The following is a 20,376-nucleotide window of genomic DNA, read 5'->3' on the forward strand; positions in this document are numbered from 1 at the left end:
CAGTTCTTCATAGTATTTTCTTACAATATTTTGTATTTCTGTTGTGTCAGTTGTCATTTCTCCACTCTTGTTTCCAATTTTATTTCTTTGAGTCCTCTCTTTTTTTTTCTTAGTGAGTCTCGTTAAAGGTTCATCGATCTTGTTTATGTTTTCAAAGAACCAGCTCCTGGTTTCATTGATCGTCTGTATTGTTTCTTTAGCCTCTATGTCATTTATTTCTGCTCTGATCTTTATTATTTCCTTCCTTCTACTAGCTCTGGGCTTTACTTGTTCTTTTTCTAGTTCTTTTAGAAGCAGGGTTAAGTTGTTTATTTAAGCTTTTTCTAGCTTCTTGAGATATGCCTGTAATGCTATAAACTTCCCTCTCAGGACTGCTTCTGCTGTGTCCCATAAATTTTGAGTTGATGTATGCTCATTATCATTTGTTTCTAGGATTTTTTAAATTTCTTCTTTGATCTCAATGTTAACCCACTTGTTATTTAATAACATGCTATTTAGTTTCCAAGTGTTTGAATGTTTTTTAATTTTTCTATTGTGGTTGATTTCTAGTTTAATGCCATTGTGATCAGAGAAAGTGCTCAATATGATTTCAATGTTCTTAAATTTGTTGAGACCACTTTTGTGCCCTAACATGTGGTCTATTCTAGAGAATGTAACATGAGCACTTGAAAAGAATGTATATGCTGCTGTTTTAGGGTGAAAGGTTCTGAAGATATCTATTAAATCGAGTTGATCTAATATGTCCTTTAAGTCTGCTGTTTCTTTGTTAATTTTCTTTCTTGAGGATCTATCTAATGATGTTAATGGGGTATTGAAATACCCTATTATTATAGTATTGCTGTTGATCTCACCCTTTAAGTCCATCAAAGTCTGCTTTATATATTTAGGTGCACCTATATTAGGTGCGTAGATATTTATAATGGTTATATCTTCCTTTTGGATTGCTCCCTTTATCATTATATAGTGACTTTCTTTATCTCTAACTATGGTCTTTGTTTTAAAGTCCATTTTGTCTGATATAAGTATTGGTACCCCAGCTTTTTTTTCATTTCCATTTGCGTGAAATATTTTTTCCATCCTTTTATCTTCAGTCTGTGTGCATCTTTTGATTTAAGGTGTGTCTCTTGGAGACAGCATATGTATGGGTCCTGTTTTCTTATCCACGCAGCTACCCTATGTCTCTTGATCGGATCGTTTACTCCATTAACATTTAAGGTTATTATTGATATGTAATTGTTTATTGCCATTTTTTTTCTTTAAAACTGTATTCCTCTTTTGCTATATTCTTTTTTTCCTTTGATCTGTTTACAACAGGTCCTTTAGCATTTCTTGCAGCCTTGGTTAGGTTGCAGTGAATTCTTTGAGTTTTTTTTGTCTGTAAAACATTTTATTTCTCCTTCAATTTTAAATGATAGCCTTGCTGGATAAAGTAGTCTTGGTTGTAGGTTCTTGTTCTGCATTACTTTGAATATTTCTTGCCATTCCCTTCTGGCCTCAAGTGTTTCTGTTGAGAAGTCAGAAGTCATCCTTATGGGGGCTCCTTTGTAGGTGATAGTTTTTTTTTTTCTAGCAGCTTTTAATATTTTCTCTTTATCATTTAGCTTTGGTATTTTAATTATGATGTGTCTTGGTGTTGGTTTCTTTGGGTTTCTCCTTAATGGAGTTCTCTGTGCTTCCTGAACATGTGAAATGTTTTCCTGCCTTAATTGGGGAAGTTTTCCGCTATGATATGTTTGAACAAAGTCTCTTTCCCTTGTTCTTTCTCTTCTTCTTCAGGAACCCCTATGATGCGGATGTTATTTCTCTTCATGTTGTCACAGAGCTCTCTTAGAGTTTCCTCAGACTTTTCGAGTCTCTTTTCTTTTTTCTGCTCTGCTTCTGTGCCTTTATTTATCATGTCCTCTAACTCGCTGATTCAATTCTCTGCTTCATCCATCCTGCTTTTAATTCCTTCCATTGTATTCTTTATTTCAGATATTGTATTTGTCATTTCTGATTGATTCTTTTTTATTATTTCAATGTCCTTTTTTATATTTGTTATCTCTTTATTTAGGTTTTGAAATGGCCATCTATGGTTGTTCTAATATCTTTGAGCATCCTAACAATCATTATTTTAAACTCTGCATCTGGTAATTTGGTTATATCTGATTCACTTAGGTCCTTTTCTTGGGATATTTCTTGTTTTATTTGTGTTGTATTTCTCTGCCTCTGCATTTTCTCTTCACGGGAGTGGCTGTGATCACGCGCTTGGGTGCACAAGCGTTGGTGGCCTTGGCCTTTGCCCTGCTCACATGTGTGACGTTATGCTTGGTCCTGAGGGCACTGGCGAGCAGCTTTGCTCAGCTGTGGGTCTCCACCTGTTTCCAGGCTTTTGCCCTGCCCTTGCAGGAGGAGCCCACTCAAGGAACAGCTGCTAGCCTTGGCTCTACCGCCGGGCAGGACTCACACCTTAGTTTTTTATTGATTGCTTTCTCATATGTGCCTTGACCGGGGTGGTTTGTGGTGGGGTGGCTACAGCAGACCGAGTGATCCCTTGTTCAAGCCAGAGACTTCAGGCTCAAGCTGGTGAGCCTTGCTCAAACCAGATGAATACACACTCAAGCTGACAACCTCAATTTCGAACCTGGGTTCTCCACATCCCAGTCCAAAGCTCTATCCACTGCATCACCGCCTGGTCAGGCCCATTTATGCCTTTTTTTTTTAAGTTTTTATTCATTTTATAGAGACAGGAGGAGGAGGCAGAGCGAGAAGTATTAACTCATAGTTGCTTCACATCAGTTGTTCATTGATTGCTTGTCGTATGTGCCTTGGGGTTTTTTTTTTATAAATAAATTTTTATTTTAATGGGGTGACATCAATAAATCAGGGTACATATATTCAAAGAAAACATTTCCAGGTTATCTTGTCATTTAGTTCTGTTGCATACCCATCACCCAAAGAGAGATCGTCCTCTATCCCGGAGGACAGCTGTGATTGGCTCCAGCCATCGGAACCATGAACATGAGCAGTAGGAAATGAATGGATTGTAATACATGAGAATGTTTTATATTTTTAACGTGTTTTGTTTTTTTTATTAAAGATTTGTCTGCGAGCCAGATGCAGCCATCAAAAGAGCCACATCCGGCTCCTGAGCCATAGGTTCCCAATGCCTGGGCTAGTGTGTTCCAAAAGGAAAATTTATCTTAAAAATGCCTGGGGGAAGGTGGGCTGAGACCAGCAAAGGGTGTCAGCCCCAAGGGAGGAATTGGGCAGCATTTGTATGGATTCGTCAAAGGACCTTTGGCAAAGTCAGCTAATGTTGCTGCATCTGATCCAAGCATCCCTTATCAGCATTCAACTGAGAAAGAGGTCTGAGCCAAATTACTGAGTAAGCAAGTCCTTTTTCCTTCAGGCCTGCATTGTTCTTAAGATGGTGACTGAGTTGGATTTTATCTACCATTCCCATCTTGTTCTAGTATTAAAAGATAAGGGGCAATGTTCTCTTAAGATTGCTTCAAACTGAGAAGGAGTGTTGTGGACAGCTAGGAGAGAAAACCTATACTTGCTGGGGTATTAGTTGGAATCTGTGCCAGGCTGCATTTCCTAAGATCCTTTGGGTTCTTTCTTCTACCAGTCCTGTGGAGTTGACATAAAAACAGTATGAGGTGTTAGCAATTATACTGATTTCCCTTTCTTTGGCCAAGAGAAAATCTAAGGCCATGAAAATCTAATTGTCACCATGCAAGTGAAGGAGTCAAGGGAGCATGTAAGAAGCTGGATATTCTCTCCTATATCCTGTCCTATGGCAGCTATGGTGGCTGTGATGCTTTTCGCAGTTAGAGCACTGTAAGGCCAGTGGCCACCACCATTGTGGCCATGTAGGTTCTCACTGGATTCCGGCAGAGGGTAAAAAAACTGTGGAGCCAGAAAATGGTGGGCCATTTCATTTATTAAAGTCTCATAATGGTAGATGAACAAACAGGCAGAGAAGACCACTTCCCTTTTTCTCTTTGGACTCACTGGGACTCAGAGGCCCCCACCGTAGTCTCTTAATGGTGGACGAGCAAACAGGCAGGAAGGATGTAAAGCCAGTATACATGGCCACCATCACAGCCGCCTGGTCCATGTAGGTTCACATTGGATTCGGACAGTTGGTAAAGAAACAACGGTGCCAAAAACTGGTGGGCCATCATCTTTAATCCTAGCTTGCACCTTGCGGGCAAGTAAAAACACACACAGGGCTCCAAAACTCACTCATTCAGTGCTTACAAAGCTACTGACTTATCCAAGTTTCCTAAAATCAAAGGTTTCTAGCTCACCAGACTTATTCACCTCTGTTCCCCATCTCCTTCCTTCTCCCTGCACAAACTCTGCACAAACTGGCTTCTCCTTTAGCACCCCACCATTTTGGCTGCTTCTCCTGGCTTCCTCCACGTGGCCTCTCTTTGCTCTCTCCTCTAATGCTAATCTTAGGAACCGAGAGAGCAAGCTCCTGGTCTGCCCCCATTTTATAGTGTAGAAATCAAAACCTTTAATCTAATATACAAAATAGGGAAGTCTCTAATACAAAGTCACCTATCTGAGGCATGATGGGATTGTACCACCCCACATCAAAAAGGGTGGAAAAGGCTTAGTCCTAAAACCAAGCCCCAGGCTACAAGGATCCTGCCTGCCCACAGCCCGCTCCCAACACACATTAATATCACCTGGGCGATGGGCTTCCAAGTGGGCAGCGCCATCTTTAACAAAGTGAACATAATATATTTTATCTGCCCAACAGAAGACCATTTTCCTTTCTCCTTCCAGACTCACCTGGACTTACACACCTCCCACAAGCAAAACAGCACTCCCTAGCCAAACAAGCCGGGCCCAAATCCAGGCTCCCCAAACCTCTCAGCTCTCTCTCTCTCTCTCTGCCCTCCTCAGCTAAAAGCAGCTGGGGGGAAAAAAAACCCTTTTCCAGTGTACAGAAAACAATGGCCCTTTTTAAGATTTGCAATCTGCCGCCCTGAGGGCAAGCAGCCAGAGCCTTCCATACACACATAGCACTGCCCCAATACAAGCAGCAAACTTAAAAAACATTTATTTACCCAATAAACTCTGTAGGTGATAACCCCTGCTAGACCTCCAGCAGTAGTGGCCGCAGTGATTCCTGTGATTATTACTCCAACAGCATGTTTTCACCTATGTTGAGTTAAAGCTGGGGGGTTTACATTGGGGAGTTTAGGCAAGAACATGTGGATGGGGGTGTTTGCGGAAAGTGACACACCCAGTCCTCCACAGACCCCTATCAATGGTGGGGTTGAAGCACTGTAAGGCAACATTGTTTGTATGCATGTCAAGATTCTGAACAGTCAGGGGCCAAAAAGTAGTATGAAAACTATGGTTATTAATGGCCCTGTTAAGATAATAGCCAGATTAGCTTGGGCAAGGCATCCTGTATGGCTGACCAAAAGGAGACTTCAAGTCCTCTTTTCCCCTTTTTTTACTTTTTCAGTTTTTCTTTTGTTTCTTACCCCTGCACAAACATTCTAGAACTTACACAAACAATCTGCAACTTTCATAAACCTTCTTTACTATTCAGAAATAACCAGCTTTCAGAATGTATGGCTAGTGGCCGCCACCGTCATGGTCATGCAGGTTCTCATTGGATTCCAGCGGATGGTAATCCGCAATTTGCAATCTGCCGCCATCTGAGGGAAAGCACCACAGCCTTTCACAGACTACATACATGTGGCATTGTCCCTAGGCCAATGCAAAATATAAGCGAGCAAACCTAAAAAAAAAAACACATTTTACAAACTTATTTGCCCAACACAGAACAACTTACTTTCTTTTCCTTCAAAGGTACTTTCATACCTTATATCTTTTAACATTAACACCATATATACAATTTCTTTTCAATTAATCAGAAGTCTTAACTTTCAAAAACTGCAACTTTTAGTGAGTATTCATAAAATTTTAAATTGGTACTTCTATGAACATACTCTATGACATTTAGAAATAGGTTCTTTTGTTGGCAAATACACTAATATTTTTGAAAGTCAGAAACAATTCTTTTAAAAGTATAGATTTGTGGGACTATATAATATTAAAGATTATATACAGATATAATGTCATAAAGTAAGTTAAAATAGCAAAGTTGTTATCAATTTAATAGATGCAAAACATTTGATAACATTAATCAACAATTGATAAGATGTATACATAAACCAGATTTAAAAGGGTCTTTATTAACTTAATAAAGGCCACAGCCTACAGCAAATAGATTGATAATCATTACCAACCAAGACAAGAATTCTTTATTTTTTCCTGATTTTATAACAGCTGAAGAGACACTACACGAACAAGAAAAAAAAATTAATATTAGAACAAAAAAATGTACAGTAAATTTTATTTGTATTTTAAGTCCAAATTTAGAAATGGACAAACTATTAGAGGTCAGCAAGGTTTCCAGGTAAATGAACCTACATAAATAATTATCAATAGCTTTCCTCTACATGACCAGTTATCAATAAAGCAATGAATAGGAACACTAAAGGCCTAGTGAAAGGACCGACTGAATGGAAAGGCAATCTCACAGACTGGTACAGGCTTTAGTTTTGTATTCAGTCTCTGACTCTTGAGAGCCTGGATAAGAGGCCCTAAACTTAACCCCGCCTGTACCGCCCGTCTCCCTGAGTCCCGCCCCTCGACTTAGCCTTGCCTCTCTGAATATTCAACTAAGTCCCGCCCCATAGAACTGGTCAATCAAACCTCGCAACGCTAACCTGGTTCTTTACCATATCCATTCAACCACAACAGCGTATTTCTCCCGGGTGGAAACCAGCAGTTCTCCACTCTGGGCTGGAAGAGGCGGACTCCCCGCTCTCCGGCCCCTTATATCCTTATTTCGCAGCTCCCGAGGCCCCACCCCTTTCGCTGGGCGCGGCCCAAAGCCGGAAGTAAAAATGTAATTTTTTTTTGCGCGTGCGTGAACTGTGAGCCTAGTCTCTCCGAATCCCCACTGTGTCTGAGCTCCATTTTCACCTGGGTCCGCAGTCTTCCCGGCTTGGGTCGGCCCTGCCTCAGGTCCGATGGCGGAGACGGAGAGCTCGGCCTTGGGGAAGCCAGAGATCAGAGGGTGGCCGCCGCTGAAACCCCGCACCCGGGCCTCCGATCGCCGCCAGGTTACCTCAGAGCTCCGCCCGCTCCGCCCGTGGCTGTTGCTCGTCTCCAACTCCCTGAATCGGGCACTCTAGGCTGGGTCCAGTCGGCTGAGAGCAAAGGGAAGTGGAGAACAACCCTTATATTTATAATTCGCCTCTAGATGCGTCCTCTGCTCTCTTTCCAGAAAGGAAAAGCATCCCTGCCTTTCCTGTCCCGGGGACGAGAGCCTCACCTGGTCGTCTCTGCGCCGATCTGCGGATTTCGGCGTGACCGGTGAGCAAGGGGCTGGCATTCGGCTCCACTACGTCCCCACCTTCCTTTCTGGTGCAGGAGATACTAGTTAATCTTTCTGTTACCCTGCCTGTGGGCACCCGTTTGCTACATTATATCCAGGTGCATACAAATGAACTAATTATTAAATGTATTTGTAACGGTCGTCGCCGAATGCAGCTATCCATTGTAATCATTTGGGTGTAGATCTTTTTTTGAATTTCACACATAAAGTATGATCATCTGCCAGTTTTAGCTGTTTTTTTACCTTGTACCCTGTATTTCTTTAGTGCACTTGTCAGGACCTCCATCCACTTCATGTTGAATAGCATAGAATTTATACCCTTGCCTTGTTCCCGATCCCAGAGGGAATTATTTTACCATTAAATGAGATGTTTATTTTATGTGTTTGTATATATTCTTTTTCTAGTAAAATGTTCCCTTCTAGTTCTGGTGAGTTAAATTGTTATCACCATTGGACATTAATATAGATCAGTCACTAGTTTGTATCTAAGATGTTGAGTTATATGATCTTTTTCTGTTAATGAGGTGAATTATATTAATTGATGATTCCATTTTCAACCACATTTTATTCTCAGGATAAAATGAACGTAGTTTGTGATTATGTTTTAACTTCATTTGTCAACTGTCCGAATATATTTGCACTAATGTGTATGAGGTTTTTTTTAACTGTACTTTTCTGGTTTTGGAAATACTTGAGGAAACAGTGTTTTTGCCCCTATAATGGAATGTTGAAATTTTTTTTATTTGGTGAGCCCGCTGGGAAAACAATTTGTAACTTCTGTTTCCTTTGTGTGAATATGTTTTAAAGTGCTGAATTTTTTTTCTTTAATGACTGGATATAATTCAGTGTTGTATTTATTTTTGATCATTGCTGGAAAGTATATCTCTCTCAAAATTAATTCATTACTTGTACATTTCCATATCTGTTTCCTTAAGTATTTTGTTGTTGTTGTTGTCTTTCTGTAAAGTGTAATTATAACTAATTCATAACTCCTTTTGCCTGTGTGCTCTGTTCCTCAAGAAAATTGCTATGGGTTTGTAGACTTCATTAGTTTTCAAAGGACACATTGTGGGCTTTTCTGATTCTGTTCTTAAAAATGTCATTAATTGTGCCTTGTTTTTACTTTTCTGTCTAAACCTTTATGCTGTTTCCCATCCTTCAGTGGTTAGTTGATTCTTTTTCTTCTCTGGGATTTGATGATATTTTTAAGTCTTTAAATAAATATACATCACACCAGCTGTAGATTACCAGTGCTGTCTGAAACAGTTATTTTAATTCTCTGCTTCTGTCCTGCCATTTGAATAATTCTGACTCACTAAAAATAACTATGTGTGCATTACATCTCCCTATAACATGCTTCATTTTTTTTTTAATTTACATCTGCCACCACCTGAGAGTTTGTTAATATACTGCCTTCCTTCAAAAAATGATGAAGTCCATGTGTTTCAGGGTTCTTCTGTTTCATTTAGTGCTATATCTCCTGTGACTGCATGTAGTAGGATCAGGGAAGTGTTACCTAAGTGAATATGAAATGAAGGAGCAGGAGGTAGAGGCCTTAAGGGAAACTACCTTGTTCTAGACATAGGTCTTAGTCAAGAGAAGGTAAAACATTTGAATAGAATACTTCATTTGTCTACACTGTGTAGTACACTCAGCAGGTTTCTAGGCCACACGCTGGTAAATGTTAGGGAATAAGGTCCTAACTAACTGAAATTATATGTTCAGAAATATACACATAGGGCATTTCAGCTTAGAAGATAAATATACCACACCTGACAGAGTAGCTCTCTAATTGGGTAACATTGAATATGTAGTTAATTGACTGTAAGATTCCCGAAGTATTAATTAGTAATAATAATATGATTTGCAGAGTTCCTATGAAAAAGAAAATTTATTTGCAAAGGTATGGGCATCTCTGCAGTCATTCTCACATCATGGTTGCTTCAGTGGAACATGTTATTAATATAGTAAAGAATATCAAAGTTTTTATTGGCTTTAAAATACGTACTTGATCCACTGCAGTGGAAGGAGCAGTTGTGTTTTCATTATTTGAAATTTGTGCACCAGCATTGTAGACATTTCTATCAGATGAGCCACACTGCCAATTTCACTGAATTATTTTTCTGCTGCTGCTTTTGTACAGGTAAACTTTTGCAGCATAATTATACCGTGACTGTCTTCTCTGCCTCTCACGTGTGGAATTTAGGCAGTTGATGCTCTTTTTGGAAAACCAGGTTTCAAGGACCCTGCAGCCCATGGGGAGCCTATTGATCAGGGGCTGAGCAGTAATGCCTGTTGCCTGCCAAGGGGCGCAGAAGTAAGGAATGTTAGGAATAAAGCACCTAGAAGTCTGGTATATAGGACATTGCTTTCTTGGTTTTGAGACAGTGTATATTCATAGTATATTTGAAACGTTGAAGTTATTGCCTGATATTTTTATGTTTCTCATCATAGGAAACTGCCAGCTAAATTTTTAGACTGCAGTTAACTTACTTGCAAAATGGGACTCTTAAACTTAAACAAGAACCAGAGCATAGTTTTCTAGTTCTAGATGAGGTAAGATTACTCCACCTTCTTACAGGATCAGTGTGTGTTTGCTTCAGTGTCTTGGACTTATGCGTGTGTATGTGAGGGTATTGTGGGTGGGTGGGTGGCGGTGTTTGAGGGGAGTGGTCTCTTCTAGTGTGCTGCAGCATCCAGGCTCATGATTGTGTGAATTGTGGGGAGACCTAGATCATGACTCTTCTGCCTCAGGTGTAACTTCTCAGCACTCTGTCTTTCTTCATGAAGGGAACATGGGTGAGGAAAGAAGCACTGCTGAATTCCAGAAAAGCATGCCACAGGTCTGTAACAGCTAATAATTTCCCAATAATATTCGCATTTCACTAGTTCATTGATCTAATTGTTTAGAGCAGGGATCTGCAACCTGTTTCTCTGTTGGGCCACATAGGAAGTATGTCTCTTAGTTTTTCCATTTAGTTGTGTACTCACTTATTGTTTTTCACATGTGCCCAGATTGGGGTTGTACCCATGACCTCTGGTGTGACAGGTTGATACTTTATCCACTGAGCCAACTGGCCAGGGCTGGAATATATGTTGTTTTTTGGGGTGTTAAGTTTTATAAGTTCTTTATAAATTTTGGATATTAATCCCTTATCAGATTTATCAGTGAAAATGTTCTCCTCTTCAGTGGGTTTTGTTTTCATTTTGTTGATGGTTTTCTTTGCCGTGAAAAACTTTTTGATTGATGTCCCATTTTTAAATTTTTTTCTTGCTCAAGGAGATATATCAGAAAAAATACTGCTACAAGAAATGTCCTAGATTTTACTACCTCTGTTCTCTTCTGGGATTTTTAGTGTTTCGAGTCTATTATTTAGACTCAAAATGTGAACTTTTTCTTGTGAATCCCTCATTGTGTTTTTATTCATTAAATCACATCCAGATTTGATCAGTGTTTCATATTGCGCTGACTGCTATAGTGAGAGAGAAGGAAACAGGTGAAATTGTTCCTGGAACAAGGAATTGTTGGTGTCAGGTGGAAAGTATAATTAGGTCCTCACTTAAATTGTTGAATGTTTCTGTATCTTTAAGCAAAACAGTGGATAATAACCAATTCACTCTAGACTAATTGATATAAATAAGAGTTAAGTTCCCACAGCATCTCATCATCATTATAACAAAAAGAAGTCATTTGAGGACCTGCTGTGTATCAATTTTACAGCATTTCTCTCATGTTTGCTGTATTCCCTGGAGTGTTCTGGATCATAATAAGACTGGAATTGTTTCTCGTCAAACTATGACAAGAGAAATTGAGAATTTTAGGAGTGTTGTGATGATGTCCGCGAAACAGGACTTTTTCAGTCAGGAAGATATGTGGGGGAAAGAGAGATCTGATCACTGAATCACAGGGAATGAACAGAATGTGTGGGATGTTTCAGGGCCCAGTGGTCTTTGAGGATGTGGCTGTGGACTTCAGCCAGGAGGAGTGGGCTTTGCTGGATCTCGCTCAGAGGAGTCTCTACAGAGATGTGATGCTAGAGACCTTCTGGAACCTGGCCTCACTAGGTAAGAAAGGCAACATTCTTAGGTTCAGTTATTTAGAAAACAAATCTGAGAAATTGAAATCATTCTTTATTCTAGGATAGGAATACATTGGTAAATATGACAAATGTGGTCAGGGTCCCCATGAAACTTATAGTGTAGTGTATTCACCATAAAATAAACATCTGTGTGAACTATCTTTATATTGTGATTGAAAGCCTCAAGGCTTATTAAGGGTTGAAAGTGTGGGCATAGACTTCAGAGGTCATTAAGGGTCACAGAGAGGCTTATGGTTTGGGACCTTCTGAGAATTTCACTGACATCAATGCCCTTTACCCAGACACCACCAGGAACATACCGAAAAGTTAAACGAGGTGGATTTGTTACTCAATCCAGTGAGAAAAACACATGACACAGGGAGCCTGGGGTATCACATTCAGAGGGTGTTGGTACATTTTACAGGATTTGAACTTTGTTGAATGATTTGGGGATGGGTCTGTGGAAACAGTCTGTATTAGTTTCTGAAGTATTTTGTAACAAAATACTGCAAACTGGGTGACTAAATACAAAGGAAACTTTTTCTTTTACATTTCTGAAGCTGGAAGTCCAAAACAAAGGTGTCAGTAGGGCCTTGCTCCTTTTGAATCTCTATGGAAAAAAATCTTACCTGTTTCTTCCTGGCACTGGTGATGGCCAGCAGTCTTGGTATTCTTTTCTATTCGTTTATATTATTATTATTATTATTATTATTATTATTATTATTATTCAATGAGAGGTAGAGAGGCAGACTGAGACAGATTCCTGCATGTGCCACAATTGGGGTCCACCTGGCAAGCCCTCTACTAAGCAGTACTCTGCCCATCTTGGGTTGCTGCTCAACCAAGCTATTTTTTAGCGCCTGATGTGAGGCCATGGGCCATCCTCAGCACCCAGGGTCAACTTGCTCCAAGTATTTGAGCCATGGCTGCAGAAGGACGGAGAAGGAGAGAGAGAAAAGGAGGAGGGGGATGGGTGGAGAAGCAGATGGTCACCTCTCCTGTGTGCCCTGTCGAGGATGCGTACCTGGGACTTCCACACACCGGGCTGATGCCCTACCTCTGTGCCAACTAGCCAGGGCCTAATCTTGGTATTCTTGACTTGCAGATGCATTGCTCTAATCCCTGCCTCCATCTTCACACAGACTTCTCTCTGTCTCTTAAGTCTGTCCCTTTGTAAGGACAGTACTCATTGGATTCAGAGCCAACCCTAAGCCATTGTAACTTCATCTTAACTTGATTACATCTGCAATGACCCTGTTTCCAAATAAGGCAATATTCTGAGATTCTAGGTAGACATAAAATTTTTAACAGATATGTTTATCCATTTTCAGAGCAGTTCTAGGTTTACAGCAAAACTGAATGGAAGATACAGAGATTTACCATATACCCATTACCGCCCCGTGCACAGCCTCCCCACTGTCAGCACACACCACCAGAGTCCTGCATTTGTCACAGTTGATGAGCCTGCACTGACACATGATCATCACCTAGAGTCCATAGCTTCCATTAGGCTTCACTCTTGGTGTTGTACCTCTGTTGTTTGAACAAATATGCGATGACATACACCCACTGCTGTAATATCATGCAGATAGTTTCACTGTCCTAAAAGTCCTCTTTGTCTGGCTGACTCAACCTCCTTCCTTTGTATCCCCTGGCAACTGTTGCTGTTTTTACTGTGTCCATCATTTTCTCTTTTTGAGAAAGTCATGTAGTTGGAGTCATACAGTATATAGTCTTTTCACATTGGCTTCATTCACTTAGCAACATACATTTAAAGTGCTTTCATGTCTTTTTATTGCTTGATAGCTTATTTCTTTATAGCACTGAATATAATATTCAGTTGTCTAAGATTCATCCATTCACCTACAGAAGGACATTTTTATTGCTGCTACAATTTGACACTTTTGAGTAAAGCTGCTATAAATGTGTGTGCAGCTTTTTTGTGGGCATGTTTTCAATTCTTTGGGTGAATGTCAAAGAACATGACTGTCTGATCATATGGGTGGCACAGTGACCTTTTTTTTTTCATTGTACCATGGTCTCAGAGTAACCTTGTGTAAGATTGGTATTCTGTGAGATTACTCATGTTCACCAGGAGTACAAAATGTCCTGGCTATAAGTATCAGACCAGTCTAATAATATTGAGGACAAGATAGGAATATCAGATCAGTTTTAAATTTTTTAATTATTGATTTTAATAAAAGAAGAATAGACAGAGATAGAGAAGGAAACAGGAACATGGATCAGTACCTATATGTGCCCTGACCAGGGATCAAACCCACAACCTCTGTGCTTAGGTATGATGCTCTAATCAATAGATTTATCAGGCCAGGGCTCATATCAGTTTTAGACACTAGAGCAGGAGTCTCCAAACTTTTTACACAGGGGGCCAGTTCACTGTCCCTCAGACCATTGGAGGGCTGCCAAATACAGTGGTCCTCTCACTGACCACCAGTGAAAGAGGTGCCCCTTCCAGAAGTGCAGTGGGGGCTGGATAAATGGCCTCAGGGGGCCGCATTGCGGCCCGCAGGCCGTAGTTTGGGGACGCCTGCCTAGAGGCTTTGTTGCAACTCCTCCCCCTTAACCACTTTTTTGATAAACTTTTTTTTTGGAATTAAAGCCACTTGTGCTATGTTTGCAGTATCAGCAGATCAAAGTGTCAGCCTTGTCTCCTGGAAATGTTTGTGGTTCCTCATTGTTTTTCTGCATGTGACATGCCTTTCTGTTTAACAGGGTACGCACTGCATACACCCTGGCTGATCTTCCAGAGGAAGCAGGAGAAGGACCTGGAGATGACAAAGAGAGGGCCTGTCCAGGGGGAGTGCCAGGAAGGCAAGAGTTCTTGGGAGAAACTCTCTAGGTTGGAGGGTATTCATTTGGAAAAATCAAGTGAAAGCCAAACAGCTGTTTTGTCTGAGATGATTTTCCACATACATCATTGATTACTGTTTGACTTTTTATTAGTCTTCCTTGTTTTTGACAAGACTTTTTATTTTTTTGTAAGTTGGTATTTGGTCATGTGTATTTTGCCCAGTTCCTGCTTGTTTTATACTCCTAATAATGCCCTGTTTGTGTAACATCCCTTAAAATCTTTATGGAATTCTTTCTTATTCAGTTGCTTATCATTTGATCCTTATGCTTGTTAGCAGAGTCTTGAAATAACCACACTGCCCAAAGCCCTTTGTTCAAAGGTGCCTTTACCTTTCATTTCAGGTTTTGAGACTCAACTTAAGACTAATGAATCAGTCACTTCACAAGATATTTATGGAGAAACAATATTCAGTGAACAGGAAATAGTAAGATTCAAGAGGAATGACTCACAGTCATCCATTTCATACAAAAAGTGGGAATACCATGGTATTGATGATAAGAACAAAAACCATGAGAGACATTTTAGGTGAGTGCCATTCATATAAAAGAAAGTTGTGGCCTGACCTGTGGTGGCGCAGTGGATAAAGCGTCGACCTGGAAATGCTGAGGTCGCCGGTTCAAAACCCTGGGCTTGCCTGGTCAAGGCACATATGGGAGTTGATGCTTCCAGCTCCTCCCCCCCTTCTCTCTCTCTGTCTCTCCTCTCTCTCTGTCTCTCCTTCTCCTCTCTAAAATGAATAAATAAAAAAATAAAATAAAAATAAAAAGTTTAAAGAAAATTGTGCCTCAGAAGAGAATCTTAAAATATCATGAAATGTAAACGATATGTATGTAAAACTTCTAAATAGTGATTCTAAAGAATTTTTACAAGATTTTCTTGCACAAATGAGACTGTGATCTCCAATGTTGATACAATTCAGTTGTAAGCAATTATAAGAAAAGTCCCATAAGTCAAAAACTCAATGATACATATTGCAATTAACAGTTAAAATGCTATAGTGATGTTCTCCTGAAACATATGTACTCATTGATTGAAGTTATACCTCATTAAATTTAATTACAAGAAAAACCAATAAAGGCCCTGGCCTATTGTCTTAGTAGTAGATTGTCGGCCTGGTGTATCAATGTCCCAGGTTCGATTTCTGGTCAGGGCACACAGGAAAAGCAACCATTCGCTTCTCCTCCACTTCCTCTCCCCCTCCTTTCTTTCTTGTGCTCTCTCTTTGCCTCCTGCAGCCGTGGCTGGATTGGTTTGAGCGCATTGGCCCTGGTTGCTAAGGATTTCTCCTTGGAGCCTCTGTCTCTGACACTAAAAATAGCTGTATTACAAGTTGGCCCCAGATGGGCAGAGTACCAGCCCAAGACGGAGGTTGCCAAGTGAGTATGGGTCAGAGCGCATGTAGGAGTCTGTCTGTGTATCTCTCCTCCTCTTACTTGAAAAAGAACAAAAATAAAGTGGAAAAAAGTCAAGGAAAAAAACTCTACTCAGTGAAAAATAATAGCTATTGTAGAAGCCTCTGTGAGAACTTTCAACTTATAACCCCACAGGGTGAAAAACATCCATAGTTACTGAAAATGGTAAAAATATATTTATTACTAATATTGTGCTTTTTATTTTTAAAAGAAGTCATGTGGTGGAGAACATCTATGAATGTAACCAAGAAAATCAATATAGAAAAACTTTTGGCCAAATTTCAAATGTTAACGTACTCAAGAGAATGCCTGAGGTACAATCCTATGAATGCCGTGAATGTAAAAAGGTCTTCACGGATCGTGTTTCCTTGAAGACCCACATCAGTTCTCACACGGGAAGCAAACCCTACCAGTGCAGGGAGTGTGGGAAGGCTTTCCATGTCCTCGCCTGTTTCAGGAAGCATATGGAAATCCCCATGAAAGAATGTCAGGAGTATACCAAAGCCTTTGGCTGTTCTTCATTCTTCAGGGCACCTATGAAGCTTCACCCTGCACAGACAAACTGTGAATGTGAGGAATGTGGCAAAGCCTTCAGCTGCTCTTCATTTCTCATGGAACAGAAAAGAATTCACAGTAGAGATACACCTTATGAATGCAAGGAGTGTGGGAAGGTCTTTAGTTGTTCTTCTTACCTCATAACACATATAAGAATCCACACTGGAGAGAAACCTTATAAATATAAAGAGTGTGGGAAAGCCTTCAGTTGTCCCTCATCCTTCAGAGCACATGTGAGACATCATACTGGAAAGTCACTATACGAATGTAAAGAATGTGGGAAGGCCTTCAATCGTCCCTCATCCCTAACTGCACACTTGCGAACGCACAGTGGAGAGAAACCTTATAAATGCAAGGAATGTGGGAAAGCCTTTACTAGTTTCTCTAACCTTACAGTGCATGGACGGACTCACACTGGGGAGAAGCCCTATGAATGTAAGGAGTGTGGGAAGGCCTTTCGTCACTCTTCAGGCCTGACTGTACACACCCGAATGCACACTGGAGAGAAGCCTTTCACCTGTCTGGAGTGTGGGAAAGCCTTCAGTTGTCCCTCATCCTTCAGAGCACATGTGAGAGATCATACTGGAAAGACACAATACGAATGTAAGGAATGTGGGAAAGCCTTCACTCGTTTCTCATCTCTCACTGCACACTTGAGAACACACAGTGGAGAGAAGCCTTATGAATGTAAGGAATGTGGGAAAGCCTTTATTAGTTCCTCCAACCTTATAGTACATGGACGAACTCACACTGGGGAGAAACCTCATGAATGTAAGAAATGCGGGAAAGCCTTTATGTATCATGCATCTCTTAGGACTCACATAAGAACCCACACTGGGGAGAAGCCCTATGTATGTAAGGAGTGTGGGAAAGCCTTTTATCGCTCTTCAGGCCTGACTGTACACACCCGAATACACACTGGAGAGAAGCCTTTCAGCTGTCTGGAGTGTGGAAAAGCCTTCAGTTGTTCCTCAACCTTTCGACGACATGTAAGAAGCCACACAGGGGAAAAGCCCTATGAATGTAAGGAATGTGAGAAAGCATTTGTTTGTCTTGCCTACTTTCGAAGACACATGAAAACTCACTCTAGAGAAAACATACAAATGTAAGGAATATGGGAATGTCTGCAAAGCTTTTCAGAACTTAAGCACATATGAGATTCCACACTATGGAGAATTCAGTGACTGTAACAAAGTAGGTCATTGCCCCTCATTTTTTTAAAGACTACTGAGAACTCACAACTGAGAGAAACCCCTTGTATGTAAACCATGTGGTAACACCTCAAAAAATATTGCTTATTACAAGTCAAAATCCCTAAGAAATAAGTGTATAAGAAAATGTACACTAGAAGCAGAGATCAGTGCCTCACTGGTTGGAATGTTGGCTCACTGGTTTCTGGTTTATATTTTCTAATATGAATAATTAAGGTGATAAATTTCCCACTAATATGTTTTCACTCTGTTTTATTCAGAGGTGCTTTTATTTTGGCTTAGACATAAATGTTATTTCTAACACTAAGTCTGGAAGTGTTTTTTGTTCATATGCATTTAGGAGTGGTCCTTTTATTTTTATTTGTTTCTGATTAACTCATTGCTAAGTGTGCAGTGATCATGGTATGGACACTTAGTATTTATAATTGCTTTTGTATTTTGCTTTTGTAATTGGTCATTTCAATTTGATCTAGTATGGCAGATACTAAAAATTGCCTACTCAATATTCTTCACCCCTTTTACTCTTTTTGAACTTACCAGTTTTTACTATTCCATGCTTTTCCTGTTTAATAAGTTATTTCAGGAGAAATCAATAAGTGCACAGGTCTTCAAGAAATATCTCATCTGATGTCTTTGTATTGCATTTTTTGTCCTTGCTCCTGGCTGGTAATGGGACCCAGTATTTTGAAAGTAAAAAGAGACCTTGCATTTTATTAATAAACCCAGTCTTCCAGTAAATCAATTTCTGGTTACAAGACCATAAACAAATATTTATTAGTAAACGAATATGTATTAAGTTCTACCTCCCTTTAATGCCACATGTCTTTGGAGATGGCTGTTGTTCTACTCAATCCCAGGAATGGAACACTGGTATAGAGAGGTGGGGGGGGTTTCACACCTCTGTGAATCATGGCCCTAACATGGGTATGATAGCATGTTTCATAAATAGTAATGCACTTTACATACCATTTGGAAATATGAGATCTGGAAATATTATCTTCCATGTAAAATAGGAATTGCATGGAATGACTATACTTAAATGCTTAGAATTATTTCCAAAGTATAGGAGGCCCTGGGGTTACAACAGAGCTCCATTCCTATGACAGTGATGGAACCCGAATTTTGGTGTATGTGGAAACACATGTTAGCCTATGTTACTTACCTATTCTAACACAGTTGTCAAGTCAATCTAGAACATAAACACACAACTCAGCCACAAAAAAGAAAAGGGACATAAATAAACTGTACTGTACATTGTACTGTATAAACAAAAAGTGAGTGTTAGAAAAATTCCTTACCTTCATTCCTGTGGTTGGCTTTCATACTGGAAGGGGCTTTGCAAGGTGGGAGAGAGTGACCTATTGGGAGGAGGAAGCTAGAGAGGCAGGAGGACCTGCAGAAGGTGCTGGAGATACTGGGTCAGGTGAGTCAGGATTGCCTAAGGAACATGCAGGAGACACTGGAGATGATTCTACCTGTACTATAGGTATTTTATCTTGAGAAGCAGCTGATGTAGAGGGTATGGGATATGTTTTGGGCCTCTAGCTTCTTACAAAATTGTTTCAGTCTAGTCTGGAAGGTTAATAACGTCTTCTCTTCCAAAATGTGTGTATAGCATTGCAAGGCATTCATAACAGCTCTCTAGATTTTACTGAATCTATCATCACTGGGGGGTCCTCAGCCTAAAATTTTGACAACCTATCTTCTACCATAGAAAAACCTGCCAAACCCTTGGTAGTGAATTTCTTGGGTTCTGGGCAGAGGCTGATTAAGGTCAGTTGAGGCCTGGATGGAGAAGAAAATATTGGGCCCCTTACATTAGAAAAGAGTGTAAAATTGGAGTTTTGCAGGGCCCTTCAGGAGTCGTGGCCCAGGGTGTGCACCTGGTGCACCCACTGTTAAATCCACCCTTGGTTCTGGGGTTTTTATCTCTCCAATCAGCTGCTTCTCCAGCTGAATGACTTCCTTTGCAAACAGCTCCTCTCTATGTGATGCCAGTAGCTCTGACTTTAGGAGCCATGCTAAGGGCCAAAAAGTCAACAAAGCACCAAAAATGTAACACTTGAACTTTTAACAGTCTAAAATGACATAGGTAAGCGTAGTGAGATACACCAACTACCTTCTTCATACACTGCATTATTGCGTATTCTTCCACCGCGTGCAGCCAAACTAGTTCGCCTATGTAGTCTGTAAGTATGCTAACAATATAAGCCAAAACATCTTAATATTTTAAAGTTTTTATGGGAGTGAGCCTTATAAATTTGAGATGTCATATGTGAGACTCATAACTTGAGGACCCCCTGTATAGATATAATACATTACTCTTTACCAACACACTTTGAGGTAGATGCTGTCTTTATCTACATTTTACAGGTGAAAGAAAAAGAGGCAGAGAAACAGCTTGCCCAGTGTCACACAGTTGTAAGTTGCTAAGTTAGTCTGGCTTTAGAATTTACTCCAGGGGTCCCCAAACTACGGCCCACGGGCCACATGCGGCCCCCTGAGGCCATTTATCCGGCCCCCGCCTCACTTCTGGAAGGGGCACCTCTTTCATTGGTGGTCAGTGAAAGGAGCATAGTTCCCATTGAAATACGGGTCAGTTTGTTGATTTAAATTTACTTGTTTTTTATTTTAAATATTGTATTTGTTCCCGTTTTGTTTTTTTACTTTAAAATAAGATATGTGCATTGTGCACAGGGATTTGTTCATAGATTTTTTTTATAGTCTGGCCCTCCAACAGTCTGAGGGACAGTGAACTGGCCCCCTGTGTAAAAAGTTTGGGGACCCCTGATTTACTCATAACCACCTCCTGTTTTTCAAAAAC

General features: G+C 40.3%; 2 protein-coding genes across 2 annotated transcripts in view; both read left to right on the forward strand.

Annotated features, from left to right (window-relative positions):
• LOC136379613 (zinc finger protein 699-like) overlaps positions 1–17,604 on the forward strand; it is an 80,385-nt gene extending 62,781 nt beyond the window's left edge. The window contains 6 exon segments of the mRNA XM_066347015.1: positions 10,214–10,266; positions 11,362–11,488; positions 14,236–14,391; positions 14,716–14,899; positions 15,998–17,436; positions 17,439–17,604. Of these exon segments, the coding sequence (XP_066203112.1) occupies positions 10,219–10,266; positions 11,362–11,488; positions 14,236–14,391; positions 14,716–14,899; positions 15,998–17,436; positions 17,439–17,488 (2,004 nt within the window). The 5' untranslated portion in view covers positions 10,214–10,218 and the 3' untranslated portion in view covers positions 17,489–17,604.
• LOC136388291 (zinc finger protein 699-like) overlaps positions 6,683–20,376 on the forward strand; it is a 343,451-nt gene continuing 329,757 nt past the window's right edge. The window contains 2 exon segments of the mRNA XM_066360217.1: positions 6,683–7,225; positions 7,317–7,401. The gene's annotated coding sequence lies outside the window, so the exon portion shown is untranslated.

Source organism: Saccopteryx leptura, chromosome 1 (genome assembly GCF_036850995.1).
Source record: "Saccopteryx leptura isolate mSacLep1 chromosome 1, mSacLep1_pri_phased_curated, whole genome shotgun sequence".
In the NCBI taxonomy this organism is placed as follows: Eukaryota; Metazoa; Chordata; class Mammalia; order Chiroptera; family Emballonuridae; genus Saccopteryx; species Saccopteryx leptura.